The sequence below is a fragment of the Cervus canadensis genome, chromosome 23 (assembly GCF_019320065.1).
Source record: "Cervus canadensis isolate Bull #8, Minnesota chromosome 23, ASM1932006v1, whole genome shotgun sequence".
Taxonomy (NCBI): domain Eukaryota; kingdom Metazoa; phylum Chordata; class Mammalia; order Artiodactyla; family Cervidae; genus Cervus; species Cervus canadensis.
In genome coordinates, this window is record NC_057408.1 from 35,785,667 (window position 1) to 35,799,519 (window position 13,853).

At 45.7% G+C, this 13,853-nt stretch overlaps 1 protein-coding gene across 9 annotated transcripts in view; it reads right to left on the minus strand.

Annotated features, from left to right (window-relative positions):
- Window positions 1-13,853, minus strand: part of FHOD3 (formin homology 2 domain containing 3) — a 503,163-nt gene that overhangs the window by 19,501 nt on the left and 469,809 nt on the right. For 7 of the 9 annotated variants that reach the window (XM_043443933.1, XM_043443935.1, XM_043443932.1 and 4 more), the window contains 4 exons: window positions 13,144-13,334; window positions 7,057-7,249; window positions 3,494-3,517; window positions 1,993-2,167 (listed from right to left, as the gene is read on the minus strand). In XM_043443933.1, coding sequence (XP_043299868.1) covers window positions 1,993-2,167; window positions 3,494-3,517; window positions 7,057-7,249; window positions 13,144-13,334 — 583 coding nt within the window. The remainder of the gene's footprint in view (window positions 1-1,992; window positions 2,168-3,493; window positions 3,518-7,056; window positions 7,250-13,143; window positions 13,335-13,853) is intronic. The other 2 variants (XM_043443940.1, XM_043443934.1) reach the window with 1 other exon arrangement.

The window sequence follows — 13,853 nt, forward strand, 5'->3', positions numbered from 1 at the left end:
TGTCTCAGTCAGGATAACAGTGGGGAAGGGCGGAGACAGGCATCCCTTCTTCCGGCATATTCTTAGCCGCCTATCAAAGAAAAAGCCCTGAGAAACATCCAGCATTAAGAAGGGGAGAAGGAACTAGATTTAGGGACACTGTCAGTTCAGTTCAGTCGCTCAGTTGTGTCCAGCTCTTTGCGACACCCCACAGACTGCAGCACGCCAGGCCTTCCTGTCCATCACCAACTCCAGAAGCTTCCTCAAACTCATGTCCATCGAGTCAGTGATGCCATCCAACCATCTCATCCTCTGTCGTCCCCTTCTCCTCCCGCCTTCAACCTTTCCCAGCATCAGGGTCTTTTCCAATGAGTCAGTTCTTCTCATCAGGTGGCCAAAGTATTGGAGTTTCAGCTTCAGCATCAGTCCTTCCAATGAATATTCAGGACTGATTTCCTTTAGGATGGACTGGTTGGATCTCCTTGCAGTCCAAGGGACTCTCAAGAATCTCTTCCAGCATCACAATTTGAAAGCATCAATTTTTTGGCACTCAGCCTTCTTCATGGTCCAACTCTCACATCTGTACATGACTACTGGAAAAACCATGGCTTTCACTTATATGGACTTTTGTCGGCAAAGTGATGTCTCTGCTTTTTAATATGCTGTCTAGGTTTGTCATAGCTTTTCTTCCAAGGAGCAAGAGTCTTTTAATTTCGTGACTGCAGTCAATGTCTGCAGTGATTTTTGGAGCCCAAGAAAATCAGGTTTGTCACTGTTTCCACTTTTACACTCTAAAGCATTTCAATTTGGGCAATAAATACATGGCTTCTAATTTGTGTGCACAGTATGTGCTAAGCAAACACCAAGAGGAGAAAGTCCGTCCTCCAGGGGTTCATCCTCTTTAGTTATAAAGTTTGTAAGTTCCTGAGACCTAACCTGGGGTCTCAGGAGTTCATGGTGAGGTGGAGAGCATGGAGGAGGTAGACTCTGGTGGTGACAGGACAGGCAGAGGAGAGAGGACAGCATGAGCCATGATGGGCCCTCAGGGAGACACAGGATGTGCAGAGTAGGGTGATGCACACCATGTGGGACCAAGTGAAAACCAAGTATGTGGGGGCCCGGAGGGGACCAGACCCCAGGGGACCTCAACATATCACATGAATAGCATGGGCTGGATCCTGCAGGCAGAGAGGAAACTTAGGAAGGTGAACGTGGCATCAGCCCAGACCAGGGAAACACAGGTAAGCACTCTCAGATGCAAAATGCATCTTAATTCTTAATTCAGATTAAAAATCCTTTCCAAGTTATGAAACAAACTTGGAAACTCTTATCTGTCTTTACCATCTTGAAGCTTAGTTTCCTCTCTGTTCCAAGGATTTAAAAGGCAAAAAGGGATAGCATTTTAATTCAAGGGTCAGCAACCTTGTTCTGTACCCTGCCTGAGAGGAAAAACATTAGGTTCCATGGTCTCTGCAGTCTCTGTCGCAGCCCCTCGACCTTGCCCCGCTGTGCAAAAGCATCATAAACAGCACACATAAACACAAGGGTGACTGTGTTCCACTAAGACCTGACTTACAAGAGTAAATGGCCAGCTCACTGTGGTTTGGAGGACATAGTTTGCTGATCTCTGGTTGTTTTTTTAAAAAAATATTTATCTTTATTTGGCTGTGAACTCTTCGTTGTGACACATGGGATCTAGTTCCCTGACCAGGGATTGAACCAGGCCCCTTGCACTGGGAGCGCAGAGTCTTAGCCACAGGACCACCAGGGAAGTCCTGCTGATCTTGGCTTTAACCCACAAGGTTCATTCACAGTACTCAGGCCTCCTGTGTGAACTAAGTTGTGCTTTGGGGAAGGTTGCTTGTTTTCGAAATGAAGCTATGAAGGCAGGTCACAAAGGTGTGAGTGAATGATGACGTCAGTATAGAGAGCCCCGGGGAGTGGACCGTCCACTTCCCAGACAGACACACAGTCACCTCTACCCTGTGGGGGGACCCCGGAAGACGGCGTTACCTCGGCTTGCGCGGCTGCGGGTGCGGACGCCCAGCGCCGGGGTGGCGTCCTCCACGGCAGGGGATGAGGTCTTCAGCACAGCCTTCATGTTCTCATGCTCAGCAGCATCCTCCGCGTAGCTCAGGCCCTGTGGCTGGCTTGGGGGCGCCGGGGAACCGCCGGAGAACTTGCCAGACTGCAAGAGCAAGGGGGTTACGGCATGAGGTGACTCCCCAAAAATGAACTCAAGCTCAGCAAACCTCCAGCTGAGGAAAGTCTTCTCTGTCGCTCTCTTTTCTGGTTTATGTGCATTTGGCAGACACGTTAGTGACCGCAGTCAGTGAGAGCGTCAATGAACTGATGACAGACGGCTGCATGGGGGGCAAGTTCTCTTATCAGAAAGAAAAGCCTTGGTCCCGGAAGGACCACACCCATCCCTCTACTGTAGTCTGTCTCCCGGCTCACTGCAGATTCCCTAGAATCTGGAAGCTGGCAAGGAATGATGGACTGCAACTCTGGGAAGAACTCAGAAACCAAATTTGCTTCTAACACCAAAGGCTGGATGTGAGTGTTGAAACATGCCTGTTAATCAGATACAGTGCGATTTATTTTTTCAAATGTGGTGCCAGAAAGCAGTTAAAGCGTTCGTATGGATCACTTATTATGGTAGAATTTTAAAAGTGGGATTCAGGTGCAGAATCTTGTCCCCCTCGCTTTACAGAGAAGGAAACTGAGGCCGTCCAAGATGGAGTGATTTGCCAAAGGCCCCAAAAGAGTTTGATTCAGGGCCCAGGTCAGAACATGGCCCAGAAATTCATGCTGAAATGGAGTCTGGCAACACTCACTTCTCGTTGTGTCAAAAATTCAGTTGTTTTCACAAGCATTACACTCCCATGATGAGATTCTCTAATTCTAGGCTGAACAAAGCATATATGTTTTACAAGAGGTATGCTATAGTTTCGGGCCATATGCACACAAAGCCAAACATCTGGATGAAAAATCAAAAGACAGTTAGAATAACACTTGAAAGAGCAGCTCCATCCATCCCCGGCTTCCTCTTTTTACCCACCGTCTCAGCCCTGGTGCTGGAGCCCAGGACACAGCTGGGGCTCGTACCATCTGCGTGGCTCCTTCCTCATCCTCAGTCTGGGCAGCCCTGCCCTGGCCTCTGGTTCTGGCATCCGCACCAGTGGCCGGGGAAGGAGCCACCACCCATCCCACCCCTTGTCCACCTGTCCAGCAGGAGGAAGAGATTCGCCAACCCTGCCACCCTTCACAGGGCCTGGGACACCGGGACAGCTAGGAAAATGCAGTTTCCCTTCAGTCAGTCCCTGGGACACACACCACGACGAGAACCCATGTAAGGAGGTTAGTGATCACACGGAAACCCAGCAGGAGACAGTCATGCGAGGTTTAATGCGCTGAACAGGGCTGGCGCGTCATGCTGCTCACGTCAGGTTAGATTCTATGGCACACTCGGGAGGGTCACGCGTGGCATTCTCCATGTTTATAAACATCCTACCTCAACTTCGTCTTCTTCGTCAGTCTACTCGAGAGGACAGGACAGGATGGGAAAGACAGAAGGGATTCTCAGAAGGCACAGAAGTCAGCAAAGATGAGATCATGGCAGTGCCACATCAAATCCCAGCAAAAGGACTCAGCCACCGCACCCAGGGCACACCCTTCTTGATGTGAGTTGCTGAGTCCTGCCTGCATAGCCCTCCTGTCTGGACACTCTCTCTGAGAGCCCCAAGACCAGTCCTGACCAAGGTCAGGCCAATTTCCTGAGGCTGCCTTGGAGTACAATAACTGGTTCACCTGGTCCCCTGACCATTAAAGACCTCTGTGCCCGGTCACTGGGCTGGCCATGTCCCAGGGAACCCACCACCGCCTGCCAGCCTTCAGGACTTCCCTCCGCCTGTGTCCGTCTGTCCACTGCGCCCCCTCCTCTCACTCCGAGTGCTGAGCCTCTCCTTGCCCAGGCTGCCAGGTCTGGGTCCCCCTGAACCCGCCTACACACAGGCCACTCAGGACAAGGGAGACCACTGCCTGGACAGGACGGGTCCCCTGACTCTTTCCTCAGAAACATCAAACGATTTTTAAAATCTTACCTGTCCCTCGTGGAGGCTGTCTGAACGGACACACCATTCTTTTAATTATCACCAGCCAAACTGCTTTAAGTAACCAAATAAAATACTCCTTTTCAAAAAGTAAATTGAGGGTGAAAGTCATGTCAATTTCTTAATTCTAAATCAAACACACCCTCAATTTAACTTGTGTTTCCACTGAGGTTACAAGCCAGGATGGCAAATCAGACGCAGGTTTTTCAGAACTGACTAAACTTTTGGGAGCCGAAATGACAAAATGCTTCCAGTTCTACACTGCCTCCAGGCAATCAGCCTTGTGATGAGTGATGACTTTTTTTTTTTTTTAATCTTAGAGCTTCTTTAATTTAACCAGATAGTTGGCATTGTCCCAGTGATTAGCACACGTGCTTACCTCTAACTCTCTCAACACGCCCCAGTCACTAGCATTTGTTTTTCACAGAAGAGGAAGCTGGGGTTGGGGAAGATTAAAGATCTCACCCAGGAGGACCACGGCCCTCAGCAGGGCTCTAAGAGTCCTGGGATGGACAGCCTACGCTCTCACTGCCCGTCTAGGGTGTGATGAAGGCAGAAAGGGCCACACTTGCCTTATGCTGTCTTGTCTATGCACTGTATTGCCTGGAACTAGTTTAGGACACAAGGAAAAAGGCGTGAGTTAAGTTCTCACTGACCCTTACATGGCAGGACTCCTGGAGAGTTAGAAAGGAGGCCGTCTGCACATTCAGAAATAGAGAAAAAAGAGGGGGGAGAGGCATGTGAGAGTAGGTATGGGGCTGACTGTGCATGCAGGGTCTTTAGATTTTACCCAGACTTCTCTGTGCCTCATAAAATGATGGTTTTCCTAAAGTCCTCTCTGTCTAATTGCAACCACTTCCATCCTCATTATTCAGCATCTATATTAAGAATGACTTCCCACAGTTTTCTCTAAAAACCACTTCCAGCTCTGACGCTCAGGGGCTCTGCGACTCTCTATTGCCTGCTTTTGTTTTCAGTTGTGCATATGGGTCGTTTTCTACCCGGATCATGACACCCTTGGGGTACAAGTTTGTCTGCTACTGTACTCACATCTTCCTAGGAGCCCTGTGCCTTGGTGGGTACACAATGGGTGCTTAACTGAGAACTGGAAAAACCTGAAGCTGTATACTTTGCTTTGAGTGACAATATCCTAATCTTCCAGCAGATGGCAATCTTTCTACATGAATGGTGTCACTCGCCCCATCAAAAACAAGGGCCACCTTGAGGACGAACCCTGAAGAAACCTGCGCTGTCCAGATTTCAATGCGAATTTAAGTATTTTTGAATCCAACTCTAGAAACATTTACCCCTGTTTATAAATAGGAGGACTGAATATTTTCAGAAAAGGACACAATTTAAAAATTAGTGGGATCTGTAAAAAAAAAAAACTCAAGAATTTGGCAAGAAATTCTGATGTGTTTTCATAATTATAAGCACATTGAGTTTGTATTTTTCACAATCCAGTGTGTCTCACGGCCACAAACCTAACTACTTCCCTTTTTAAACTTTTAAAAATAATACTTTGGAATGAAATGTGGGCCACAGTTTGCCCAAGTGGGTTCAGTCTGCTTCCTGAGTCCCTGTCTTTCCAGGAAGCTGAAGATCCAAGTGAACCCAGATTTTACGAGAGGAGATAGCAGACTCAGCGGATGGCATTGGTCTTCAGAACAATCTGTAGAAAGGGTCCTTTCTGCAGAAATGTGATCTGGGCACTGCCTAAGGTTTCAGCAAATTCCAAGGAAACAAGGATCAAGGGTAGGGTGAATGGTAAGGAGACTAGTCTCTGGTTCTCCTTCAAAATGCCTTAAAATTGAAACACAATTTCTAAGATAATTCATCTGAGAAGGTCACACCCCTCAGGAATGTGGCTAGCAATCATATTTGCTATTATATTGTCTTACAAGATGACTGATCACCGTGGGCACAGAAGGCCGCCTCAGTGAGGTTGTCTTCACTGATCTTATTCCTCCCCAGAGAAACCTGCCTGACTTGGGTTTAGCAGAGGCTTGCAACCCCCACGATGAGGTCACTCTCTGTGTCTTAATCCTTCACCTATTCTGGTCCCTGGATCTAAGAGGCACTTTGCTTCTCAGAGCGATATAAAGAGGGGTAGATCCTAGCAAGCTACAGTCCACGAGGTCACGAAGAATTGGACACAACTGCAGTTACTGAGCACAAATTTCACAAAGGCCCAGCAGAAAGAGGCACCATAATTACGTGTCTCTGTCTCTGGCGTCTTCACACAGGGCTTTGCCCTCCACGCAGCACCCACGGTGCGTGTGGGCTCGGTGCTGAGGTGGAAGAGATGGAGGACAAGCCCAGGGGCTGGGGAGGCATGCAAGTGTGCAGGGCTCCCCAAGGAGCCATCAGAGACTCCTGCTAAATTCACTGGCCTCTGGGCTCTCCTCTCTTGTTTTCTAACTCAAGAGACTGCCAAGAGCCCATAAGATTATGTCTTTGAGCAACCACATCAGTTATTTCTCCATTCAAATGCCTAGAATGGGTGGTCCAGGTGTCAACTGATTGATTAGCTAATAGTATCACAATTATTAAAATCCTGAATCAATTCCCAAATCAGAACCTTTGTCTTCCTATGGTTAAGTGTCATCTTTTAGACTTTTTCGTCTCCTCTTTCAATTCTAGCCACTTCACAAGGGTTGAAGATGGAATCAAGTATTCAACGTCATTAGCATCACACAGCCCACCAAGCTAATTACTTGTGTAGTAGGTTAAAGTTCCTCCACCAGCCACCCCTCCTTAATTTACATCCTAGTTTGAAGTTCATTATATTTCAGGTTTTCAGCGAAGTGGTAGAGGGACAGTTTAAGAGCACCTTTTAAAAGAGGAACATTTTTTTCACTGTCACAGGAAGAGAAAAGTGCAGCCTCTAAACTGTGGAGAGGTTCTATGGTTGATCAGACATTCAGAATAAATGACATAAAGAAACCGACTTCATGAAACTTACATCAGTGATCATCTTCCCCCGGGTCTTGTTTCTCTCTCTGTGGTTGGCCCGTTTCTGTTTCTGCTGCAAAACTCTCTCCCTGGTGGTACGGTACTCCAGTGCAAACTCACTGATGATCCTGCAGAACTTGTTTATGTTCACTTCCCGAATTGCATACGGTGGGTGGCCCATAAAGAGAAGAAAGGAATGGAACCTGCCATGAAGAAACAATGGTGGCAAGGACTTCAGGTTTAAGACACAAAAATCAGCTGTCTGCAGACTTTCGGTTAAAAAATAAATAAATAAAACCCAATCACCCAAAGACATTGTTCTTTGTTCTTGGGGTTCTTTGAGGTTAAAGAGTGAAACAAAGGTCCATCTGGTCAAAGCTATGGTTTTTTCCAGTAGTCATGTATGGATGTGAGAGTTGGACTATAAAGAAAGCTGAGCGCCAAAGAATTGGTGCTTTTGAACTGTGGTGTTGGAGAAGACTCTTGAGAGCCCCTTGGACCGCAAGGAAATCAAACCAGTCAATCCTCAAGGAAATCAGTCCTGAATATTCATTGGAAGGACTGATGCTGAAGCTGAAGCTCCAATACTTTGGCCACCTGATGTGAAGAACTGACTCACTGGAAAAGACCCTGATGCTGGGAAAGATTGAAGGCGGGAAGAGAAGGGGACGGCAGAGGATGAGATGGTTGGATGGCATTACTGACTCAATGGACATGAGTTTGAGTAAACTCTGGGAGTTGGTAATGGACAGGGAGGCCTGGCGTGCTGCAGTCCATGGGGTCACGAAGAGTCGGACACGACTGACAGACTGAACTGAACTGAACTGAAAGAGTGAAAATGTAACCAGAAGTTAAGTTCAACTAACTTTCTCACTGATGGAGGTGGTGCATTTTCAGGAGATTAAGTACTTTTTCCTACTTGTTTATCTGTGTTTTAATTTTTTTTAAATTGGTGTGTAAAACTTTTATAAGAAAAATGATAAAGTACTATTCTAAGAAAGCGCTTCCCTGGTGGCTCAGCTAGTAAAGAATCCACCTGCAATGCGGTGGTTTTGATGAACCTAGGTTCAATCGCTGGGTTGGGAAGAGGCCCTGGAGAAGGGAAAGGCTACCCACTCCAGTATTCTGGCCTGGAGAATTCCATGGACTCTATAGTCCCTGGGGTCGCAAAGAGTCAGACACAACTAAGCAACTTTCACTTTCACTTTTAAGAAAAGTATTGCATGTTTTCTAGCTCATATGAAAACTGAGCAGGGGTAAAGAAATGCTGCTTAGCAATTTTAGGGGACTTAAATGAATAGATGGAATTGACAGGAACATATTTTGAATAACATGCTAATTAATGATTTGTAAAAAGATGTTTATAAGCAAATAAAATTTATTTCAGCTATTTAGTATATAAATTAAGTTATTGGATTCTATTTACTTAAAACTTTTAGAAAAGAAAAATGAGCAAAGATGTGTCTAATCTTTAGTTATTCAGGAAATGAGAGAGAAGTTACCAGGAGACAAAAGAAAATTTTTGTATACAACAAACAGTATGTATAATTGATATCACTAATTGTAGAAAAAATATTTTTGATCACTCTAATTTGTACAGTTTAATAGGGGGTTGGTATGTTTTTCAAATGAGAGACAGTAGATTATTCTATCTGTGAAGAATACTAAAGGAAAGCATACAACATAAAATTAGAAAGGGATAGAAAACTGCTATTTACAACCAAAAATGCTAGTTAAAACCATAAAACTAAGAAGAAACAAAGTATAAAAATTCATGACTTTGTATGAGAAAATGAGTTCTTAGATATGATACCAAAGGCGTAGGCACCCAAAGGAAAAAAAAAATAGATAAACGACTCCATCAAAATTAGAAACTTCAAAGGATACTCTCAAGATTGAAAAGACAACCCAAAGAATGGAGAAAATATTTGCGAATCATGTCTAATAGGGATCTATGTCCAGAATATATAGATAAATCTTACAACTCAACACTAAAAAGACAAATAAAAAATTAACAAAAGATCTGAGTAGACATTTCCAAAAAGATTATTGGCAAATAGTCAATAAGTACATGAAAAGCTGCTTAACACCATTAGTCATAGGGGGATGCAAATCAAAACCACACTGAGACACCACTTCATACTCACTATGATGGCTATAATAAAAAAGACAGACAATCACAAGTGTTGGTGAGGATGCACAGAAACAGGAAACCTCACACAGTAGTGGTGGGAACACAAAACAGTTCAGCCGTGGTGGAAAGACAGAGTTCCTAGAGAGTTAAATACAGAGTCACTCTGTGCCCTAGCAGTTTCATTCCTATGCGTGCATGCTAAGTCACTTCCTTGTGTCCAACTCTTTGCGACCCCATGGACCGTAGCCCACCAGGCTCCTCTGTCCACAGGATTCTCCAGGCAAGAACACTGGAGTGGGTTGCCGTGCCCTCCTCCAGGGGATCTTCCTGACCCAGTGATCAAATCCACGTCTCTTAAGTCTCCTGCATTGGCAGGAGGGTTTTTTACCACTAGCGCCACCTGGGAAGCCCCTTCATTCCTACACATTTACTCAAAAGGAATGAAACTATAGGTCCACACAAAACCTACACAAATCCCATGACAGCACTATTCATAACAGCCCCAAAGTGGAAACAATCCAAGTGTCCATCAACAGATGAATAAACAAGATGTGGTGTCTCACTCAAAACCGGCCCCACGACCTCTCTGACCTCACTTCCTAGGACGCCAGTCACACTTGACGCCTCGTGATTCTTGGCACAAGCCCACCTCAGGCCCCCCATGTGGTGTGTAGGGGACCCTCGGGGGACACAGCTGAGAGTTTGCAGCGCCTGTGAGGAGGGGCAGGCGGCCACTCCACAGGGAGGACCACAGGCCCTGACAAGGCATCCGGGGCCAGTTCTTCCCTAAGCCCAGAGAATCCCTGCCACACACAGCAGCCTGGATTGCTCTCTCTTATCCCTCAAGTTTCTGCCCGAATACCACCTCCTCAGAGAAGCCTCCTGCAACCACCCACGTAGAACAGGACCTCCTGGCCACTCCCTGTATCCTTTATACTCTTTAATTTTTCTTCCTGGCTCTTATTACTACCTGACATTGTTCCCTGGAGATATGACATGATGTTATATGCATTAGGATAGGATACTATAATATACAAATATATGTAAGATGAATCAAGGGAGAACCAATCAGACCACAGCTGAGTCCTCTTTCATACATAAATACAACCCAAGCTTCCTTATCCTCCACTTTTTAGAACATTATTTTTATCTAGAGGGGATCCAATCTTAACATATAAATTGGAGATATGATTCAAATATACACTGTGCAAACAGAGAAGTAAGTACATCGCATACTTGAAAAAAAGACTCAGATGTCCATTTGAGAGGAAAGACTGTGGCCTTCCTACAGAACAGCAAAATGGGTGTATCTTTAAGGGAATAAAACATTTGAGGGAATTTTTTTTTAACTGGAGTATAACTGCTTTTCAGTGTTGTGTTAGCTTCTGTTGTAAACTGTATGAATCAGTTCTATGTGCACATACATCCCCTCCCCCTTGAGCCATCACAGTGGTTTGAGGGATTTTTGTTAAGTTTGTAACTTTCAGAACACATGGCAAGAAAGTCTAAAGGTTACGGAGGCACTAGTTGCTCTCATCAGTGTCCCGAGGCACAAGCCAAGCATCTCTGACCATTTCCACCATCCACCCTTTCCCTCACGTGTGTCCATGAGTGGGGTGTCTGGCTGAGGGGGGGGGGAGGGGTGGATTTGGGGGCACCGGGAAGCCAGTGTGGGTGTTCACTTGTTTTCCACCTGCCTTTCCCCAGAGAATGCTGTGGCTCTCCAGGCCTCCCAGGAAAGCCTTCCTCCCAGCTCTCACCTGGCCCCCTCTGCAGGGCCTGCTGTGGTGTAACTGTAGCCAGTGACTCTGGGACTTGGCCAGGGGTTTGCACACCCACAGATTTGGGGATGCCTGTCACTGCAGCAGCAAAAAGGGCAGGTTAGTCTGTAGATTCAGACCTCCCGAACAAGATGTTCTTAGGCAACGGTTTGAAAGTCAGGTTTTGCCTTAAGAGAACTGCCTAAGTTCTTCTTTCTGCCCCTTTATTAAAAGGGGCCATTGGAGTCACTAAGTGGGGGTGGGGGAGTGTCATCAGACAGGAAAGGGAGGTGGAAGCACCTGCCCCATTAGCTCCATGGGAGCTAGAAAAGAGGGGGAGGCCAAATGGGTGTCCAATAATGAGCCTCTGGGATCCAGGTCACACAAGAGCAAGCAACAGCTGGGCAACCAGCTTACCAGGAAGAATAGGCAATCAGAGCAAATGTTATATGCATTATATACATTTTGCACATGCAATATATATATATTCACACATGTATATATATACATACACACACACACATAAACACACAGACATACACAATAGCTTAGGGAACAGATGTATCAGCAAAACAGAGTTTTAAACTTTCTGGGATAAGATGGTTACTGTGACCAGGCATAATAGCTTTACAAGACTTTCATAAAACTGCTCCAGTTTCCTGACATTCCAAATGGAAACTATTTGTTTATTTGAGTCATTTTAAGTTGGAAATTGCTTGTATCACACAAAGCATGGAGGGCCAAAGCCGCTTACATTCTCTGCCTCCCCTCTTTAACCATGTTAAAAGCAGAGTGTACTTTGCTTTCAGTAAGAAATCTGACAAAACCTCTGATAAGACCCTCCTACCCGGAGGGCAGCTGTGAGGTCCAGATGAAGTCCAGGGAGAGAGACTTACAGCTGAACAACTAAATTCCAAAAGTACTGAGTAACAGATAGTTGTCAACCTGGAGGGAAGATTCTGTCTCCTGTTCTTGTCCGGTCTAACACTTAGAGACTACCCCTGCCCACCAAAAAAGCCTGGATCAAGGCCCAGGATGTATGATTACCCAAACAGCACATGATACACACTGGGAGAGGGTTCACAGGCAGACAGGAAAAGGAGGTTTTTAAAAATTCAGTGTGGGTGCCTATGAAGGAGGGAAAGAAGGAAAGACAGAGAAGGGAGGGAAGGAAAAGAGAAAAGATTTTTTAAAATGTGAAATGTACAAGGGTAAGTGAACATGCCACATATTTGTTGGAGACAGTAATAAAGTACTCAAGCACAGGAGTGGGAGTGAACTTGAAGTGCAGGTCTCTGGGGAAGGCCTGCAGTTTAGACGCCCCGAGGGAGGCCTGCCTTCACAGAGCTGCAGTGAGGCCTGTTTCAATAGGTCTATTGGCAGAGCACCTGCTCCATGGAAACCACGGCCTGCAGGCCTGCACATCTGGTCACCACGGGGCGAGGCCCAGGACAGAGCACTCAGACTCCAGAGGCCAGCGTGAGGGACCTCCAGCCACGTTCTGCGACGAGACAAAGGAGAACGAAGTGGGGGGTGCCTGGTAGGAAATGGCCTGACCTGGGGAGCTGGGACACCCCGTCCCGATGCTGCTACCACTTACAGGAAAGACAGCTCTGGACCGCCGTGGAGCCGCCCTAGACCCTCGCCAGCCTCCCTGTAGGAAGCAAGGCCTGCCACGTCACCGCTGTGTCTCCCCGGGGCCTCGTGGACCCTGGGACTCTGAGGAAGGCTGGTGCAGAGGATGATGCCCATTGTGGGGTGTGGGCCGCCTCCAGGCAGGCTCAATACAGAGCAGCCATCTGAGAATCCAGAAGTGAAAGGTCTCAGAAGGTGACTGTGGACGACATGAAGAAGGGACTTTTCCTAACAAGTCAAGCTGTCTTGCAAGGCTTTGTACTCTCTATAGGCAGAATTGCTCAACTAGGTGCAGAGACGCAGGGGCCAACTTGCCAGAGATCTTACAGATCCAATTCCTGATCGAGTAGGACTTTTGGATGATATTATCTCTGAGATTTCTTCCAAGATTCAGTGGCATTACTGCCATGTGTGTGTTTAAGAAAAATTAAGTGGACTGTCCATCAAAGGTACAATGCTATGAACCAAGAATATTCAGTATAATGTTTGTATATGTACATCTTGTTTTGCAGAATATTTTCAGCATGCCATTTTACTGATATTTGCATGAACTCCTCAACTCACTCACCTGTTAATTATTCTTCTGTGGACAATTTTTAAAATTATAATTCGCTCTGCACAGTCTTTTAGGAACTCTGACATTCGCTGTTTTAAAACTGGTTTCATTTCATGTTTTGCAATTGCCTTGAGGTGATCCCATGAAGCTTTGCATCGTCTCTCCATCTGACATAAATTATCCTGAAGTTGATCAAAGTCAACCTGAAAATCAGAGAGAGAACATTACAAATGTGCTGAAATAACCGGACATCCACCTGACCCAGGAAACCGAACTGCCTCCGGGAAGAAACAAACATCAGAACCCAATTTACATCTTGAAATACAAACACATTTATGGCCTAAAAATTATCCACATGTGTATTTGTCATTATCTCTACATCACATTATTTAGTGATAAAACTTCTCCAAATGAACTCAACACAAGTGTCATTTTTTTTTTTTTGCCATATTTGGAAAGAAATCTTAAGAAAGTCTTTGGGAACTGTAAATTAAAACATGATATCAATGAACCCTAGTACAAGATGAACTGAGCAGATGTCTCATAAAATTTTTCAGAGCTCTCTTATTCTTTAGATATTTCACTTGAGGTTGGAGGAATTCACCAAACTCAGACATGGATGGTCTTAATATGTTGGGGCCAGTTAAGGGGCAGCCAGCTTCTCTTCACCATGATCATTTTTACACTGTGTGACAAATTATTTATCCATTCATTCCCTCATT